Source organism: Salmo trutta, chromosome 24 (genome assembly GCF_901001165.1).
Source record: "Salmo trutta chromosome 24, fSalTru1.1, whole genome shotgun sequence".
In the NCBI taxonomy this organism is placed as follows: Eukaryota; Metazoa; Chordata; class Actinopteri; order Salmoniformes; family Salmonidae; genus Salmo; species Salmo trutta.
Window position 1 is genome coordinate 9,055,774 of NC_042980.1, and position 21,187 is coordinate 9,076,960.

General features: G+C 43.9%; 1 protein-coding gene across 8 annotated transcripts in view; it reads left to right on the plus strand.

Moving 5' to 3' along the window:
• Positions 1 to 21,187, plus strand: part of LOC115160642 (histone deacetylase 4-like) — a 260,839-nt gene that overhangs the window by 197,643 nt on the left and 42,009 nt on the right. For 7 of the 8 annotated variants that reach the window (XM_029710865.1, XM_029710864.1, XM_029710867.1 and 4 more), the window contains 7 exons: positions 7,126 to 7,254; positions 7,435 to 7,547; positions 8,098 to 8,214; positions 8,901 to 9,096; positions 9,375 to 9,571; positions 18,940 to 19,158; positions 20,529 to 20,721. In XM_029710865.1, the coding sequence (XP_029566725.1) occupies positions 7,126 to 7,254; positions 7,435 to 7,547; positions 8,098 to 8,214; positions 8,901 to 9,096; positions 9,375 to 9,571; positions 18,940 to 19,158; positions 20,529 to 20,721 (1,164 nt within the window). The remainder of the gene's footprint in view (positions 1 to 7,125; positions 7,255 to 7,434; positions 7,548 to 8,097; positions 8,215 to 8,900; positions 9,097 to 9,374; positions 9,572 to 18,939; positions 19,159 to 20,528; positions 20,722 to 21,187) is intronic. The other variant, XM_029710868.1, reaches the window with a different exon arrangement.

Genomic DNA, 21,187 nt, shown 5'->3' on the forward strand with positions numbered 1-21,187 from the left:
TTGTGTAAAAATATGTTACCGCAAAAGTAGTTAAATTAAAAGATTGTGACACCCGACCCTAAACTAAAAAAGTGTAGAATAATGCCTGACTGGAGGTGGATGGGCCACATAAACTCATGTAACCCAATATTGCATAAATGTGGCATACATGTAGTCAGTTGTCTTCCATACGTACACAAATAAACAGCATTAGGATATCTTAATGCATCTTGGAAATATAGACCTGTAAACACGGAGATACAATAGGTGGAAATATCAACTATGAATATTTCTGATGAATGTAAGATTTACTTTCTGGTAGCTGATTAATAGACAACTTTCCAAGTAAAATTTGCTCTTATTCAGTGCTGTATGGTCCTGCCTGACAAAAATACAGACAGTTCCACGTCTTCTGATGTTGTGGCTATTGCAATCGACTCTAAGGAAAACAAGTGGGCTCAGACATCAAAATGAAATGTTTTGGAGACCAAGGTTCCTTAAAAGATGTATATTTAGCCCCTGCTCTTGTCATTTAGTGAGGGGGCCACCACAGATTATCTTTTGGGCCATCCTGGATTTAGCCTCAAATCCAATATGGCGCCCAAAATCCAATATGACTGCCATAATACAATTTGATGGAGTTCAAATCACATGTAAATATTTATTTTTGTACATTTCTTTTCTTCCAAAAGGTTTCTTCAGCTGTCCCCATAGGAGCACCCTTTTTGGTTCCAGGTAGAACCATTTTGGGTTCCATGTAGAACCCTCTGTGGAAAGTGTTCTACCTGGAACCAAAAAAGGTTCTTCAAAGGGTTCTCCTATGGGGACAGCCAAAGAACCCTTTTAGGTTCTAGACAGCAGCTTTTTTTCTAAGAGTGTAGATACGTATTTTTTTCAGAACTGTGTTCAACACTCATGGCCATAAAGGCTGTTTTGGTGTAAATACATGTTATTCTGAGTCCAATATGGCCAACATAATTACACTCAAACACCTTCACCTGCATATAAATTGCCCAGGTTTATTTTGTATTGTGTTATTTTGCATTGCCTCTGTTGTGTTCTATTAAAAATCAGCCGTTTCCAGCTACAATAGTCATTTACAATATTATCAATGTCTACACTGTATTTCTGATCAATTTGATGTTATTTTAATGGACAAAAAATTTGCTTTTCTTTCAAAAACATGGACATTTCTATGTGACCCCAAACATTTGAATGGTAGTGTATTTATTTTTTAAATATCAAAAAAGTAACACAAGAAAATTGCATTACAATAACGAGGCTATATATAGGGGGTACCGGTACATAGTCAATGTGCGGGAGTACAGGTTAGTCAAGGTAATTTGTAAAGTGACTATGCATAGATAATAAACAGCAAGTATCAGCAGTGTAAAAACAGAGTTGGGGGGGGGGTCGTCAGTGTAAATAGTCCGGGTGGCCATTTGATGAATTGTTCAGCAGTCTTATGGCTTGGTTGTAGAAGCTGTTAAGAAGCCGTTTGATCATAGACTTGCCGTGCAGAGAGAACAGTCTATGACTAGCGTGCCTGGAGTCTTTGACAGTTTTTAGGGCCTCCCTCTGACACCACCTGGTATAGAGGTCCTGGATGGCAGGAAGCTTGGTCCCAGTGGTGTACTGGCCAGTACATACTTCCCTCTGCCATGCGGTCGGAGGCCGAGCAGTTGCCATCACTACCTGCCCCGTCAGGTAGTGATGCAACCAGTCAGGATGCTCTCGATGGTGCAGCTGTATAACTTTTTGAGGATCTGAGGACCCATGCTAAGTCTTTTCAGTCTCCTGAGGGGGAATGGGCTTTGTCGTGCCCTCTTCACGACTGTATTGGTGTGTTTGGACCATGATAGTTTGTTGGTGATGTGGACACCAAGGATCTTGAAGCTCTCAACCTGCTCCACTACAGCCCCGTCAATGAGAATGGGGGCGTGCTCGGTCCTCATTTTCCTGTAGTCCACAATCATCTCCTTTGTCTTGATCACGTTGAGGGAGAGGTTGTTGTCCTGGCACCACACGGCCAGGTCTCTAACCTCCTCCCTATAGGCTGTCTCATCGTTGTCGGTGATCAGGCCTACCACTGTTGTGTCATCGGCAAACTTGATGATGGTGTTGGAGTCGTGCTTGGCCATGCAGTCATGAGTGAACAGGGAGTACAGGAGGGGACTGAGCACGCACCCCTAAGGGGCCCCTGTGTTGAGGATTAGCGTAGCGGATGTGTTGTTACCTACCCTTAGGACCTGGGGGCGTCACGTCAGGAAGTCCAGGATCCAGTTGCAAGTAAATGTGCAATAGACTATGGTCATTATGTGCTAAACTATGTCGAATATTGGCCTGTTGGAAAATACAACTCCCTACTACATCGCCCAGTTCAGGCTGAATTTGATTTACACTACCCGGTCAAAAGTTTTAGAACACCAACTCATTGAAAATATATTTTTATTTTTTTAACACTTTTTTGGTTACTACATGATTTAATTTGTGTTATTTCATTGTTTTGATGTCTTCACTATTATTCTACAATGTAGAAAATAGTAAAAATTAAGAAAACCCCTTGAACTAAAACTTTTGACTGGTAGTGTACCTCTAGAGAACCTGTGCAAAGTGCATATTGAACTCACAGAAAAAACAAAAAACAAAATGGAATTCAAATAATTGAACTGATGTCGGTCAATTTGTTGTTTAAAAAACAAAAAAATAACACATTTCGGTTAATCGCTCAACACTACTTTTCTATATCCAGACAATGTTGTATGAGTAATTATGGCAGCTTATTGGATTCCCAACATAGTTGAATTACACTAAAATAGTATTGAGTACAGTACACAAATCTGAAAGATGTCTTTCAATTAAAACATGTACTGTATATACAGAAATTAAACCACCATTTAATGGTATTGTGGCAGCCATATTGGATTTTGGACATCATAATGGTTTTAGAGTCAAGACTATGGGGGCCCCCTTACGTAATTGCAAGAGGCTGAACATATAACATCCACAGAAGAACCTTTAACTGAAAATAAATTACAGTTTTCACTGTCTCAGCCCACTTGTTTTCCTAAAAGCTGATTAGAATACAATACCCAAAATATAAAAAAGACATGTATAGCTGTATGTACTTTTGTCATGCAGGACCATACAAATTTCACTTGGAAAGTTGTCTATTAAAGAGATTCTCCAAGAAGGGCCTTCGTCTGGGAGGTGATCAAGAACCCGATGATCACTCTGACTGTAACGGGCGTCGTAAGGATTGGACCAAGGTGCAGCGGGAACGTGTATACTCATCTTCTTTATTAAATCAAAAGAAGGAAAAACAAACAAATCACGTATACAAAACAACAAACAACACTAAACAGTCCTGTCAGGTGCACAGACACAAAACAGGAGACAACTACCCACAAATCCCATAGAAAAAAAACTCCCCTCTTAAATAAGACCTTCAATTAGAAGCAACGAGGAGCAGCTGCTTCCAGTTGAAGGTCAACCCATTAACTAAACATAGAAATAGAAAGACTAGAACTAACATAGAAAAACACTAACCTAGAACATAGACCAAAAACCCCGGAACACTCTAAACAAACACCCCTCTTACATAATAACATAGCCCAACAAACCCCAAACCACATAAAACAAACACCCCCTGCCACGTCCTGACCAAACTACAATAGCAAATAACCCCTTTACTGGTCAGAGCGTGACACTGACAGAGCTCCAGAGTTCCTCTGTGGCGATGGGAGAACCTTCCAGAAAGACAACCATCTCTGCAGCACTCCACCAATCTGGCCTTTATGCTAGAGTGGCCAGACGGAAGCCACTCCTCAGTATAAGGCACATGACAGCCCGCTTGGAGTTTGCCAAAGAGGCACCTAAAGGACTCTTAGATCATAAGAAACAAGATTCTCTGGTCTTATGAAACCAAGATTGAACTCTTTGGCATGAATGCCAAGCATCACGTCTGGAGGAAACCTGGCACCATCCCTATGGTGAAGCATGGTGATGGGAGCATCATGCTGTGGGGGATGTTTTTCAGCGGCAGGGACTGGGAGACTAGTTAGGATCGAGGGAAAGATGAACAGAGCAAAGTACAGAGAGATCCTTGATCAAAACCTGCTCCAGAGTGCTCAGGACCTCAGACTGGGGCAAAGGTTCACTTTCCAACAGGACAACGATCCTAAGAACACCCAAGACAACGCAGGTGTGGCTTTGGGACAAGTCTCTGAATGTCCTTGAGGTGCCCATCCAGAGCTTGGTCTTGAACCCGATCAAACATCTCTGGAGAGACCTGAAAATAGCTGTGCAGCGACGCTACCCATCCAAACTGACAGAGCTTAAGAGGATCTGCAGAGAAGAATGGAGAAAAACTCCCCAAATACAGGTGTGCCAAGCTAATCGAGGCTGTAATCGCCGCCAAAGGTGCTTCAACAAAGTACTGAGTAAAGGGTCTGAATACTTATTTAAATGTGATATTTCAGTTTAAAACATTTTATACATTTGCAAAAATGTCTAAAACCCTGTTTTTGCTTTGTCATTGTGGGGTATTGGGTGTAGATTGATAAGGGAAAAAAGCATTTGAATCTGTTTTAGGGGTCTGATTACTTTCCTAATGTACTGTGTATGTCAAAAGTAAAGCTTACGTTCATCATACATTTTGTGGTAGAGATATTCCACCTTTTGTATCTCTGTGTTTACAGGTCTATATTTCCAAGATGCATTAAGATATCCTAATGTTTTTTGTTTGTGTATGTAGGGCAGATAACTGACGACTTGTATTCCACATTTGTGCAATATCAGAGCTTGCAAAATTGGTTACATTAGCTTATATGCCCCCCCTCTCTAGCCAGGCATTGTTCTGCACATTTTGAGTTTAGCGGGTGTCACAATATCTATAAATGTAACCATTTTGCAGTAAAATATTTTTTCACAACCATCTATTTTTTTAAATGGGATATATTACAGATGTGAAAAACATGGTTGTGTTTTGTTCTACCTCGAGTAGGGACATCTCTAAAACTAAAGCTCTTTTTGAGGATTAGCCACTAAATCAAATCAAATCAAAGTTTATTTGTCACGTGCGCTGAATACAACAGGTGTAGACCTTACAATGAAATGCTTACTTACAGGCTCTAACCAATAGTGCAAAAAAGGATATTAGGTGAACAATAGGTAGGTAAAGAAATAAAACAATAGTAAAAAGACAGGCTATATACAGTAGCGAGGCTATAAAAGTAGCGAGGCTACATACAGACACCGGTTAGTCAGGCTGATTGAGGTAGTATGTACATGTAGATATGGTTAAAGTGACTATGCATATATGATGAACAGAGAGTAGCAGTAGCAGTAGCATAAAAAAGGGGGTGGCGATGGCGGTGGCGGAACACAATGCAGATAGCGCGGTTAGCCAATGTGCGGGAGCACTGGTTGGTCTGCCTAAATTGAGGTAGTATGTACGAATGTATAGTATGAATGTATAGTTAAAGTGACTCTGCATATATGATAAACAGAGAGTAGCAGCAGCATAAAAAGAGGGTTTGGGGGGAGGGCACACAATGCAAATAGTCCGGGTAGCCATTTGATTACCTGTTCAGGAGTCTTATGGCTTGGGGGTAAAAACTGTTGAGAAGCCTTTTTGTCCTAGACTTGGAGAGAGAACAGTCTATGACTGGGGTGGCTGGGGTCTTTGAATTTTTAGGGCCTCCTCTGACACCGCCTGGTGTAGAGGTCCTGGATGGCAGGCAGCTTAGCCCCAGTGATGTACTGGGCCGTACGCACTACCCTCTGTAGTGCCTTGCGGTCAGAGGCTGAGCAGTTGCCGTACCAGGCAGTGATGCAAACAGTCAGTATGCTCTCAATGTTTCAGCTGTAGAACCTTTTGAGGATCTTAGGACCCATGCCAAATCTTTTTAGTTTCCTGAGGGGGAATAGGCTTTGTCGGAGAGATGATAGGATCTCCAAGATTGGCGCTTGACAAGGGCCGTGCTCCTCTCCCTGATCATTGTGTATGCGGTAATTACAGTCGCCTCTTCGACACTCCCGCTATTGTTCTCTGGCCCTATCCCCCTATCCGTCTGTCCACACACAGAAAGCAGAAATGAACAAAAACGAACCCGAGAAGTCCATCAAAAACACACACACACTTGTTTAATTGCAAGCATTTGACAACAAGAGCTATTCATTAGCTGGGCATTGAGATGGGCTTGATGAAGCTTGGGGTCGGGCAAGAGCTGCCAAGACTGGAAACTCGTTACCCCTACTGCTGCTCATCCTTATCACATGTTTGGAGCTCATCTCATCAAGTCTCTTCTCATCTGCCCCATCAGTCTTTCCAGAAGTAGCTTGTTGATGGAGTAGCTTGTTAGCATAACTAACTGCCCTGAACTGGCTTACTCTTCTGATGTACCATGTGCAGTGCTTCATTTCCGGTGCTAGTTTCATTCTAGGCTCCACAGCACAGTGTGTTGTTTGGGACTATTGATTGTGTACTAATGTTGTCTACGTACATTGTAAAACACTCTCCATTAAAGCGCTCTTCTCTGAGAGTTTCAGAGTAGGGTGACGTCACCTCAGATCTGTACTGAGCACAGGTCAGCTGAAGTCGGGCCGGGGGAGGCGGTTTGCTGGGGTCTGGAGTTTTTTCTTGTTTCCAGACAGTTTCAGACAGCATGAGAGAAGAGTGAGAACGGAGTGACAGGCATGATGTGCAGTAGAGAGCGAAAGCTCTTGTCTTTGCCTGCCACCCGAAGCCCAAAAGCCTTCTGAGACTTTGACAGACAGGGAAGCCAGAGCAGCTAGAATCTCCTAAGAAAGATATCAGACTGTCTGTTTTCCCACTTCCATACGTCTGCATATCATCTGCAGGACAGAACAGAATATGTGCAACATGTTCATATCATTCCCTGTTGTAGTGTTGTCTTCATAACTATATTCATTCATGGTTTGCGGAAGTATTTGGTTTGATTCAAATGAATCCCATTTTTATAGTGCCCTACTTGTCATCTCAAGTATGCCCTCAATAGCAATGCCAACAAAAAAAGCCTTCCTAAGAACTGCGTGTTCTTCCCTCCGATTTCTGTCATTTGTGTTGTGTATGTTCTGCTCTATAGTTGTGTTTTAATGGACCCCCTCTTCCTTTCTCTCTAGCTTCTGAGCCCAACTTGAAGCTCCGGTCCAGGCTAAAACAGAAGGTAACGGAGCGCAGAAGTAGCCCACTTCTACGCAGGAAGGATGGTCCAATTACCACCGCCAAGAAGCGCTCTCTGGACATGGCTGGTAAGCTTCTGCCGCACAACGCAGCCCAAGCGGAACACGTGAAAACTCACACAGCCCTTGCATCTATGACTTTAGTACTTTTCTGTAGGTTGAAGTCAATAGGTTTCCAACCTGGTATATTGATCAGTATGCATGTTGTGTGGGAGCCTCATGTCTCGTGTTTTATGTCTTTTTTTGTAGAATTGGCCTGCAACAGCGCTCCTGGTTCGGGCCCCAGTTCGCCCAACAACAGCTCCAGTAACATCACCAATGAGAATGGCATCGCTGGCTCCATGTCCAGTAGTTCAGTAGAGGTAAGCACTAAGCAGCCACTCGAACCTTAACCTACATTAAGCTGTTAGCTTACTGTGACCATGCAGAAACCAGGAGCTTCTGATATACTGTACTGTTCTCTTTTCAATCTGCCTTTATGTTGACTGTTCCCAGTCACATTGCTGAGGGCTGTTTGCTTAATATTGCCCGAGCCAAACAGTATGTTTTATGTCCCACCTGTTAGTTGTTGGCTCACACTGTCAGGCGTGTGCGTGTGTGCCTGTGTGCTTGCATGCTTGTTTGATATGGTGTGACTGTTTGTGTGTGTAAGTATGTGCACATGAGTGTGTAAATGCAAGTGTCTCTGTGTATAGGGTATGTGTATCTTTGTATCCTTGTGAGTATCTAAGGCTCTGAGCGTATGTGTCTCTGTAAGCAACATGTGCTCCAGATGGCCAGTGTAGACAGGAGGCCACAGGGGTCCGGGGGAATGACCAGACAGGGCTGTTTATTTTTGCAGAGGGGTCTATTTGTCTGGCCTGTGTCTATGTTTCAGTGTCTCTTTCTGACTGTGTGCTCCTCTGTTTGCAGGCCTCCCTGGCCCACAGGCTGGCTGGCCGAGAGGGCCCCTTGAGCCAGCTGTCTCTGTACACATCGCCCTCGCTGCCTAACATCACCCTGGGCCTGCCTGCCACCGGCCCTTCCAGCGTTAGTTCATACACCCACTTTTCTCTCATTCTCTTAGTTTTTACTTTCATTCATTCTTTCCGTTCGTTAGTATCTTTCTAACCTGACATTTCACTTTCTCCCTTTCTCTCTAGCCCACTCCCCCCCACACTCTCTCCACCGCCTTCCCCCAATTTCTTATGTTCTCCATCTAACTTGCTATTTCTCCCCATCTTTTCTCTCACTCATTCTCTCTTTCCTTCTCTCGCTCTCTCCTTTCTTTCTCCTCTCCTCCATCACTTTGAGGGCTTGCTTGCGCACATGGCCCTTTCAGAGTGGAAGAGTCTACATAGAGGGGGCCCTGTCTAGACCTAGTCCATCTGTCATATGTGGCTTTTCAGCCTTACTCCATTTCAGAAAGGCACCATTGAGAGACAATGACCAGCAGTCAGTGACGCATGTACTACCCCCCATCTCACTCTCTCTCGCTCTATATCCGTTTCCAACTCTTCCAAGTCAATTCAGGCAGAAAGTTATTCATTCACTGTAGTTCATTTATATATTTTGCCCTGTAATGGTTTAGAGGGAAATTACACTACAGTTAGATGTTTCTTGGTTTGCATTAGGGGCAACTTTTCTCCTATCTCTCACACTCTCTGTCTCTCTCTCTCTTTCTCTTTCTCTCTCTCTCTGTGTGTCTCTGTCTCTCCCTCTATTTGTCCCTTCAGATGACGTCGGGCCAGCAGGAAGGTGACAGGCTTTCAATGCACGATAGACTGCAGCAGGGCTTCCCCATAACCACTCCCTTCATCCCAGGGGCCCACCTGCCCTCCTACCTGACCGATGGGGGCTCGGCACACAATCCCCTCCTCCAGCACATGGTCCTCCTGGAGCAGTCCCAGAACCCACCAGGTCTGTCTTGCTGTAAGCATATCCACTCCGTCTCAGGCACTATCTGAAGCACATAATCTCCAAAACCTGGTGTTAAAGGACCACCTTGCTTGATGGTTTCAGTGGCGGCTGGTGAAAGGAGGACAGATCATAGTAATTTCTGGAATGTAATGAATGTGTTTGACATTTCCATTCCAGCCAGTACAATGAGCCTGTCCTCCGGTTTAAAGTGACAGCAGCCTCCTTTGAGTACCCGATGTTACTTGTGGATCATCCTATTCATGTTGTGTCTGTGTTTTCATGTGTTTCAGGCCTGGGCGGGATGCCCCTGCAATCGTCCTCCATCCACAAGCTGCGTGGGCAGCACCGTCCCCTGGGGAGGACCCAGTCAGCCCCTCTGCCCCAGAACGCCCAGGCCCTGCAGCAGCTGGTGGTCCAGCAGCAGCACCAGCAGTTCCTGGAGAAACACAAGCAGCAGTTCCAGCAGCAGCAACTGCACATCAACAAGGTGTGTGTGGTGTGTTTGTGTGTGTGTGCATGCATCCTTTGTTCTTTTATGTGTGTGTGTGTGTGTCTGCTACATTATGAAGCACAAGCAACAGGCCCAGCAACAACACAACAACTGTACATTGGCAAAGTGTTGCCTGTCCTGTGTGCATGTTCCTGTGCATGCTTCTTCCATCGCCATAACAACTACATTATGGAGGAAGCCGCTTCCTTATATGGTCGACAGGAAAGAGCTCAGTGTGTGTGTATTTATGTGTGTGTGTGTGTGTGTGTGTGTGGTGATTAGGTGAAGATGGAGAATCATAAGGTCGGAGCAGGGTGGGGGTGTAGAGATAATTATTGCTATTTTTTTCTCCCTCTTGAATTTCTCTTTCTCTATAATTCCTGAGGATTATATTCTATATGGTGGGTCTAATCCTGGATGCTGATTGATTAATCTCTCTAGGGTATGTGGGACGAAATCGTCCCACCTACTCAACAGCCAGTGGAATCCCGTGGCGCGATATTCAAATACCTTAGAAATGCTATTACTTCAATTTCTCAAACATATGACTATTTTACACCATTTTAAAGACAAGACTCTCGTTAATCTAACCACACTGTCCGATTTCAAAAAGGCTTTACAACGAAAGCAAAACATTAGATTATGTCAGCAGAGTACCCAGCCAGAAATAATCAGACACCCATTTTTCAAGCAAGCATATAATGTCACATAAACCCAAACCACAGCTAAATGCAGCACTAACCGTTGGTGATCTTCATCAGATGACACTCCTAGGACATTATGTTATACAATACCTGCATGTTTTGTTCAATCAAGTTCATATTTATATCAAAAACCAGCTTTTTACATTAGCATGTGACGTTCAGAACTAGCATACCCACCGCAAACTTCCGGTGAATTTACTAAATTACTCACGATAAACGTTCACAAAAAACATAACAATTATTTTAAGAATTATAGATACAGAACTCCTTTATGCAATCGCTATGTCCGATTTTAAAATAGCTTTTCGGCAAAAGCACATTTTGCAATATTCTGAGTAGGCAGCTCACCATCACGGGCTAGCTATTTTGACACCCACCAAGTTTGGCACTCACCAAACTCAGATTTACTATAAGAAAAATTGGATTACCTTTGCTGTTCTTCGTCAGAATGCACTCCCAGGACTTCTACTTCAATAACAAATGTTGTTTTGGTTCAAAATAATCCATAGTTATGTTCAAATATCCTCTGTTTTGTTCGTGCGTTCAAGACACTATCCGAAGGGTGACGAAGGGTGACGCGCCCGACGCGTTTCGTGACAAAAAAATTCTAAATATTCCATTACCGTACTTCGAAGCATGTCAACCGCTGTTTAAAATCAATTTTTATGCGATTTTTCTCATAAAAAAAGCGATAATATTCCGACCGGGGAACCCTGTTTTCGTTCAAAGACTAAAAATCTAAAATGGACTCTTCTCTTGCACGCGCGCCCCTGTCTCATTGTTCTCAGATCGACCACTATCCAAATGTGCTACTGTTTTTCAGCAATGGGCTGCAAAGTCATCATTCAACGTTCTGCCGCCTTCTGAGAGCCTATGGGAGCCGTAGGAATTGTCACGTTACAGCAGAGATCCTCAGTTTTCAATAAAGAGAGTGTAGAAGGCCAAGAAATGGTCAGAGAGGGCACTTCCTGTAAGGAATCTTCTCAGGTTTTTGCCTGCCATATGAGTTCTGTTATACTCACAGACACCATTCAAACAGTTTTAGAAGCTTTAGGGTGTTTTCTATCCAAATCAAACAATTATATGCATATTATCCGGCCGTGCAAATACTGCCCCCTACCCTAGAGAGGTTAAAACTGTGTTCCAGCCGGTGTCTATTCCACAAGTTACCACTGGCTAAGGCTATGACGTTGTAATACTTATTTAGTGTTCCATCCCACTGCGCAATCTACTGTCTCATCAGCCCAACCAGGCAATTTAGAAACTTGATCGCCACTGTGAAAAGCATCTAGACATTTCCCCTTTCTTTTAGAATACCATTTGGTTTTCAACAGCATAGATTTGTATAAACCTTGCTATCTTTCTCAACATCGTTTCAATATTGAAATTTGATCTCCACTGTCCCACTGAGGATTAGCGTGTCACGATGAGACAAACTGCTTTTCTCAGACAGTTGAAATCATGAGTCAGCATAATTGTTATGGATATATACAAAGAAATGTCAATAGAGAAAAAGGTGAAACGAAATGAAATGCAGCTAGTTTGCTGTCTTTCCAGCTTTAGTTTGAAGTGGTTGTGTTAGCTGTGTAGTTGGCTAGCAGCTCCTCTGAACAGTGTCCTGGCGAGGGAGCAAATTCCAGACTGTGTTAGACGTAGTGATAATGCCCTCGAAGCCTGTGTTTGGAGGATATATTGGCACGGTTTGCTGGCTCTCTTGACAATATACAGTTGAAGTCGGATGTTTACATACACTTAGGTTGGAGTCATTAAAACTTGTTTTACAACCACTCCACACATTTCTTGTTAACAAACTATAGTTTTGGCAAGTCGGTTAGGACATCTACTTTGTGCATGACAGAAGTAATTTTTCCAACAATTGTTTACAGACAGATTATTTCACTTATAATTCACTGTATCACAATTCCAGTGGGTCAGAAGATTACATACACTGAGTTGACTGCCTTTAAACAGCTTGGAAAATTCCAGAAAATTATGCCATGACTTTAGAAGCTTCTGATAGGCTAATTGACATAATTTGAGTCAATTGGAGGAGTACCTGTAGATGTATTTCAAGGCCTACCTTCAAACTCATTGCCTATTTGCTTGACATCATGGGAAAATCTAAAGAAATCAGCCAAGACCTCAGGAAAAAAATTGTAGACCTCCACAAGTCTGGTTCATCCTTGAGAGCAATTTCCAAACGCCTGAAGGTACCACATTCATCTATACAAACAATAGTACGCAAGTATAAAAACCATGGGACCACGCAGCCGTCATACCGCTCAGGAAAGAGACGCGTTCTGTCTCCTAGAGATGAACGTTCTTTGGTGCGAAAAGTGCAAATCAATCCCAGAACCACAGCAAAGGACCTTGTGAAGATGCTGGAGGAAACAGGTACAAAAGTATCTATATCCACAGTAAAATGAGTCCTATATCGACATAACCTGAAAGGCCGCTCAGCAAGGAAGAAACTACTGCTCCAAAACCGCCATAAAAAAGCCAGACTACGGTTTGCAACTGCACATGGGGTCAAAGATCTAACTTTTTGGAGAAATGTCCTCTGGTCTGATGAAACAAAAATACAACTGTTTGGCCATAATGACCATCCTTATGTTTGGAGGAAAAAGTGGCTAAGACAGTGGCTAGGACAGGCAAGCCAAGTGGCTAGGACAGGCAAGCCCCATATTATTGTGGAGGACTTAATTCTTCCTGCTGCTGCGGATATGGCTGGGACAATGCTGGGGGAAAAGGCCCAAAAAACTATACAGACAATGACTTCATCAAACAACACTGTTTCACGATGCATCAGTGATATGGCAGGAGATGTTTAGAAACAATTACTGCTTCGTATACAAGCCAGTGAATTATATGCGTTACAGCTGGATGAGTCAACAGACGTGGCGGGCCTGGCACAGCTCCTGGTATATGTCCGTTACGTTTATGGGGGGTCAATTGAGGAAGACATCCTTTTCTGGAAACCAGGACAACATGAGAGGATATTTTTAAAGTACTGGACAGCTTTGTGACATCAAATACACTTTGGTGGTCAAGATGTGTTGGTATCTATACTGATTGCGCAAAAGCCATTACAGGGAGACATATCGGAGTGGTAATGCGCGTGCAAGCAGTTGCTCCACTTGGGTACACTGCAGCATCCACCGTGAGGTTCTTGCTGCCTAGCGAATGCCTGACAGCTTGAAAGACGTTTTGAACACTACAGTGAAAATGGTTAACTTTGTTAAAGCAACGCCCCTGAACTTTCGTGTATTTTCTGCATTATGCAATGATATGGGAAGCGACCATGTAACGCTTTTACAACATACAGAAGTGCACTGGTTATCAAGGGGCAAAGTGTTGACACATTGTTTTGAATTTAGAGACAAGCTTAAAGTTTTCTTTACTGACCATCATTTTCACTTGTCTGACTTCTTGCATGATGACGAGTTTCTCACACGACTGGCCTATCTGGGTGTTTTTTTCTCGCCTGAATGATCTGAATCTAGGATTACAGGGACTCTCCGCAACTATATTCAATGTGCGGGACAATATTGAGGCTATGATTAAGAAGTTTTCTGTCTACATTAACAATGACCACACACGGGTCTTTCCGTCATTGTATGATTTTTTGTTTTTGTGCAAATGAACTCAAGCTTACGGACAATGTCAAATGTGATATAGCGAAGCACCTGAGTGAGCCGGGTGCGCGATTACGCCGGTACTTTCCCGAAACGGACGACACAACCAACTGGTTTCGTTATCCCTTTCATGCCCTGCCTCCAGTCCACTTACCGATATCTGAACAAGAGAGCCTCATCGAAATTGCAACAAGCGGTTCTGTGAAAATGTAATTTAATCAGAAACCACTGATAGATTTCTGGATAGGGCTGCACTCAGAGTATCCTGCCTTGGCAAATCGCGCTGTTAAGACACTGATGCCCTTTGCAACCATGTACCTATGTGAGAGTGGATTCTCGGCTCTCACTAACATGAACACTAAATACAGGCACAGACTGTGTGTGGAAAATGATTTAAATCAAATCAAATTTATTTATATAGCCCTTCGTACATCAGCTGATATCTCAAAGTGCTGTACAGAAACCCAGCCTAAAACCCCAAACAGCAAGCAATGCATGTTAAAGAAGCACGGTGGCTAGGAAAAACTCCCTAGAAAGGCCAAAACCTAGAAAGAAACCTAGAGAGGAACTAGGCTATGAGGGGTGGCCAGTCCTCTTCTGGCTGTGCCGGGTGGATATTATAACAGAACATGGTCAAGATGTTAAACTGTTCATAAATGACCAGCATGGTCAAATAATAATAATCATAGTAGTTGTCGAGGGTGCAACAAGCACGTCCGGTGAACAGGTCAGGGTTCCATAGCCGCAGGCAGAACAGTTGAAACTGGAGCAGCAGCACGGCCAGGTGGACTGGGGACAGCAAGGAGTCATCATGCCAGGTAGTCCTGAGGCATGGTCCTAGGGCTCAGGTCCTCCGAGAGAAAGAAAGAAAGATAGAGAGAAAGAGAGAATTAGAGAGAGCATATTTAAATTCACACAGGACACCGGATAAGACAAGAGAAATATTCCAGATGTAACAGACTGACCCTAGCCCCCCGACACATAAACTACTGCAGCATAAATACTGGAGGCTGAGACAGGAGGGATCAGAAGACACTGTGGCCCCATCCGATGATACCCCCGGACAGGGCCAAACAGGCAGGATATAACCCCACCCACTTTGCCAAAGCACAGCCCCCACACCACTAGAGGGATGTCTCCAACCACCAACTTACTGTCCTAAGACAAGGCCGAGTATAGCCCACAAAGATCTCCGCCATGGCACAACCCAAGGGGGGGGGGGGGTGCCAACCCAGACAGGAAGACCACGTCAGTGACTTAACCCACTCAAGTGACGCACCCCTCCCATGGACGGCATGGAAGAACACCAGTGACTCAGCCCCTGTAATAGGGTTAGAGGCAGAGAATCCCAGTGGAGAGAGGGGAACCGGCAAGGCAGAGACAGCAAGGGCGGTTCGTTGCTCCAGCCTTTCCGTTCACCTTCACACTCCTGGGCCAGACTATACTTAATCATAGGACCTACTGAAGAGATACGTCTTCAGTAAAGACTTAAAGGTTGAGTCTGAGTCTGCGTTTCTCACATGGGTAGGCAGACCATTCCATAAAAATGGAGCTCTATAGGAGAAAGCCCTACCTCCAGCCGTTTGCTTAGAAATTCTAGGGACAATTAGGAGGCCTGCGTCTTGTGACCGTAGCGTACGACTCTCTCCAATACAACCCAACATTGCAGAGTTATGTGCATCCTTTCAAGCACACCCTTATCATTAACCTGTGGTGAGTTATTCACCATTTTTTATGAACAAATCAGGTTTTATATGTAAGATGGCTAATTAAAGAGCAAAATTATTATATTATTATTTGTGCCCTGGTCCTTTAAAAGCTCTTTGTCACTTCCCATGAGCCGTGTTGTGACAAAAACTCACACTCATTCTTATGTTTAATAAATGTATCGTATAGTGTGTGTGTGTGTGTGTGGCAGGCTTACAATGATGGCAAAAAAACTACATTTGAGAGTGCGCTGACCCTGGTGCTAGAGTGGGTATGCGGCTGGAGGTTGAATGTTTGAAGGGGTACGGGACTATAACATTTTGGGAACCACTGCTCTACGGGAATCTGTTGTTTCCCCCTACTTTTGACCTCAGAATGGACCTCAGAGTTCTCGGTGGTCATCCATTAAGAATATGGAGAATATGTCTTAGTTTACTCCCCAATGGTTTAGCATTAGATTTGTTGTTTGACAAGCAATGGGAGTGGTAGGATCTGTGTTAGTATGACGCGGCTAAATCAACCCAGTCATATTTTGGGTTTCTGACTCTCAGAATATTTTGATTGTTTGCTGGTGATCCATAAGTGGTCACTTGTCAGTTTACTTGTGAATCAGCTGTCTCCGTGATATCAATATCTCCATAGTGCCGCTGTTAGATTGTAATCTACTGTCAAAAAAAGTTATGTATTTGATGGAACCTTGGTCTTTGCCACATGTTTTGGATGAAAGGTACTAAAAAGCTGCAATGAAACATGTATAGTTGGATATTAACAGTGTTGAGGTGTTGTTTTTAACTACCAGTTTATTAAGCATTAAATGAACTACAGTAGGCTTCAACTTCAAAGCAATCTCATCCTTCATGTGGCTGGCTCAAATCCCAAAAGTGTGTTTCCCGCTTTAACACTAGAAAAGCTGGGCCTCAAGGGACCCCACTCGGAGCCAATGAGAAGTCATTTTGACTGCAACATTCTAACAGTCTAATAAACAAGTTTCATATATGCTATTGGAAAAAAGTATCCTTTGGTTTTAATTATGAAGGTCTTTGGTAACATTAGAAATACAAAACATATATAATAACTCCATTTTATATTTTGTATGAATTTAGTTTCATTAAGTTTAGTTTCGAGGGCCGATCATCAGCCTGTGAATGAGGGGCAGGGGTTGAAAATGACATGTCCTCTTCAAACTGTTTGTGACACATTCTAACACCATATGTGTGTTAAATATAGTTATTTAGGAAAAGTCAAGGATGGAGGGGGGCATGACTTTAAAAATGGCAGATATTTCAATTTTCAATAAAAAATGATAGCCTCAGTGCTTCTAGTGTTTAAAGAGTTCCAGAAAGAGCGAGTCAAGGAGATTGAAAGGGCGGGAGGGGGGTTGAGTGTAAAAAGAGAGGCTTGTGTTTGAAGAAGAGGGACGGGGGATGAGGCAAGAGACCAGCTCTCTGACGTCAATGGACCGGGTCCCCTGGCGTTGTGCCAATAGGGCCCTGTGTGTGCGTCTGCCAGCCATGGTGACTACGACCAGGGACACTGGAAACGGGAGGTGGGTGGGGGGTGTTGTTATTTCCCTTGCCATCCCCGTGGCGACCAAGCCTGATGGACCCAGCTGGCCTGGCACAGCATCATCCGCCACAGTCTTGATTACACACTCTCTCTCTTTGCTTCTCTCTCTCTCTTTCTCTCTTTCTCTCTCTGCATACAGGTAAATCTGTCTCTTTCTGTTTGTCTATTTCATTCTCCCTCTCTCGCTCTACTCTATTTCTGTGTCTCATTTTCTTCTGTCTTCTCTTGTCACTCTTTGTCCCTTTCTCTGGGCTGCCTACTCTTAGTCTCTCTATATCTGATTTATCTGATGTCTACCTTACCCAACGTCCCACTTTCATTCCCGCTCACTCTCCACTTTGAAGTTCTGTCTTGGTCCCTGTCTCCCTCACTTGATTTTGAACAGAAGTACCCTCTTTATCCTTCTGTTTATGGAGGATATTCTCCTATTCTCTTTCTTGCTCTGTCTCACTCTCTCTACTATTATGTTACCTCAGCACTCTCTCTCTCTCTCTCTCTCAATTCAAATCGTTGGGGCTTTATTGGCATGGTAACAGTGTTAACATTGCCAAAGCAAGTGAAATAAACAATCACAAAATGAACAGTTAACATTAAACACACAAAAGAGAAACACGTTTCAAATGTTACGTTATTAACTATATACAGTGTTGTTACAATGTAGTAGAAGTACAGATGGCAAGGGAAAATAAATAAACAGATAAATATAGATTTCATTTACTTTGGTGTTTGTGCTCCACTAGTCTCCAAAATCCACTGCCTGCCCTTTTTTTTATCGCAACAGGTCCCAAACTTTGCTGCGATGATTGCAAACTGCGGCATTTCACCTAACACATACGGGAGCTTACTGTCCCCCTGATATTGGCTAATGGCTACTTCCCATGCTGTTGCAAGAAGGTCCATTTTAGATTTTTATGGATATACACTACTGTTCAAAAGTTTGGGGTCACTTAGAAATGTCCTTGTTTTTGAAAGAAAAGCGATTTTTTTCCCCATTAAAATAACATCAAATTGATCAGAAATACAGTGTAGACATTGTTAATGTTGTAAATGACTTTTGTAGCTGGAAACAGCAGATTTGTTATGGAATATCTACATAGGCGTAAAGAGGCCTATTATCAGCAACCATCACTCCTGTGTTCCAATGACATGCTGTGTTAGCTAATCCAAGTTTCTCATTTTAAAAGGCTAATTGATAATTAGAAAACCCTTTTGCAATTATGTTATCACAGCTGAAAACTGTTGTCTTGATTAAAGAAGCAATAAAACTGGCCTTCTTTAGACTAGTTGAGTATCTGGAGCATCAGCATTTGTGGGTTTGATTACAGGCTCAAAATGACCAGAAACAAAGAACTTTCTTCTGAAACTCGTCAGTCTATTCTTCTGAGAAATGAAGGCTATTCCGCCGGCGACACGACCATGAAGAAGCTGCCTGCAGCTCAATCAACCTGAACAATTGTATACTGCCTCTAAGCCATAGGCAGCAAGGAGTCACCCAGCGATAAGATCTTTCACAACATATATATTGCAACAGTTACCATTACTTATCGTTTTGTGGTCCTGTGTGGGTCAGTTAGTAGAGCATGGCGATTGCAATGCAAAGGGTTGCTGGGGCCAGCCATACAACAAATGTATGCACGCATGACTATCGCTCTGGGTAAAAAATGTCTATTATTAGTATTATTTTGAACAGGTATGTGTAACTTATTCATACCCAGTGCTGTGTCTTCTAACATTTAAACCTCCCCCCATTCAGATGATGGCCAAGCCCAGCGAGCCAGGGCCGGGGCCGGGTCGGCAGCACGAGAGTCACCCGGAGGAGACAGAAGAGGAGCTAAGGGAGCACCAAGCCCTATGTCCCCAGGACAGAGGCCTCATGTGTGGAGTGACAGTCAAGCAGGAGCCCCCGGACCCCCAGGAAGAAGAGAGGGACCACAGAGATAGGATAGTTGACCAGGAGCTGCTCTTCAGACAGGTACGGGACAGAGAGCAGGAAGAGGAGGGGACACAGAAACACACACACAATCAAACATAAACATATTCATGCATACACACACAAATGTACATACGCACCCACACACATATTCAGGCATACACGCATAAATGCAGACACACAAACACACAAACAGACAGACAGACATACGGACGGACGGACGGACGGACAGACAGACAAACAGACAGACAGATGACTACACACTTGTCATGCTTCGGTGATAGTGAACAGAATGTAGGCTATTTGGGTTTTTAGTCAGTTCACGAAAAACAGACACCCACACATGGCTTACTCTCGCTGTCTGGACACACACACACACACACACACACACACACACACATAGACACACACACACACACACACACACACACACACACACACACACACACACACACACACACACACACATAGACACACTATACTCCTACTCACAAAGTGAAATAGCATGCAGTTTTTTGTTTGAATGGCTGAGGGCAGCCTCATGCCTCCTCTCTACAGCTGAATCTGAGTCTCCCTAGGACCACACACACACACACACACACACACACACACACACACACACACACACAAGACCATGTCCTCCCTGTCTAACATACAGCCCTGCGGTCAGACCAAATCCAATCAACTGTCCTCCCTGTTGTCATGACGCCCACAAACCCTACATCCCCCGGCAGGAAGTAGAGCACCGGGGGCCCCTGGGAAATGAAGTGTTAGAACAGGAGCATTGCCCAATCGAATCCTGGTCTGTTAGTTACAGTAGTGGCAATTCACTTAGTGGCAGTACAGTTTGCGAATCTGAATCCCAATATGTCCTTATGACAATCATCTATAGCCAGCCCCACCAGTAGTCTTTAATAAGAATTGGGGTGACTATAAATGAGATCATTTGAATACCTGCATACTTACAAAGCATTTGTCTCTGTATCTTTATGCTCCTGAATCAGCTCACACGTCTGATTCACGTCTGTCTGGCTGTGATAATGGAGATGCATCAAGCGCCATCTTCTGGCTACTAAGATATCTTGCAGCAGTTCAACAGATGCACACGATAGCTGAATTTGGAGTGTGTGTGTGTGAGAGAGAGCACTTACGTGTGTGTAATATCTCTTTCTCTCTCTCTGCCTCTCGCTGTCTCTCTCTTTCTCTCTGCCTGTCTCTGTCTCTCTTTCTCTCTCTCTGCCTGGCTCTGTCTCTCTTTCCATCTCTCTCTGTCTCTCTCTCTTTCTCTTTCTCTCTGTTTTGCTCCCTTTCTGTTTCTCTTGTTCTCTCTCTCGTTCTGTCTCTGTCTCTCTCTCTTTCTGTTTCTCTTGTTCTCTCTCTCGTTCTGTCTCTGTCTCTCTCTCTGTGAGCAGCAGGATGTGTTGTTGGAGCAGCAGAGAATCCACCAGTTGAGGAACTACCAGGCTTCGATGGAGGCAGCCGGCCTTTCAATCACCTTCCCAGCGCACCGCCCCCTCTCCAGGGCCCAATCATCTCCTGCCTCGGCCTGCTTCCCCCCCATCGTGGTGCAGCAGGAACCACCCACCAAGCCTCGCTTCACCACCGGCAAGCACCCTTGCCCCACACACACTAACACACGTGCGCACTCATGCACACAATCACACACACGCTCCAACACTCTATCTCTCTCTAACCTTCAGTCTGCAAGGGCTTAGCTGCCTGTTCTCTTAGATTAATGTGTCCTCTCTCCCTGAAAAATAATCAAGTCCTTGACTCGTTCCCCTCTAAACCACTCTGAGAGCCCCAGTGTCCAGCATACTGATCAGCCATGCAGTGTAGGGTGTGTGTGTGTGTGTCTGTGTGTGTGTGTGTGTGTGTGTGTGTGTGTGTGTGTGTGTGTGTGTGTGTGTGTGTGTGTGTGTGTTTGAGAGAGAGAAAGAAAAAGGGAGTGGAAGTGCACTGAGAATCTATGGCCGTGTCCAAAATCTGGCTTGCCTACTACTTACCAAAACGACATACTGTGTACTAAATACTAATCGTACTACATACTATTTAGAACATACTGTTCAGT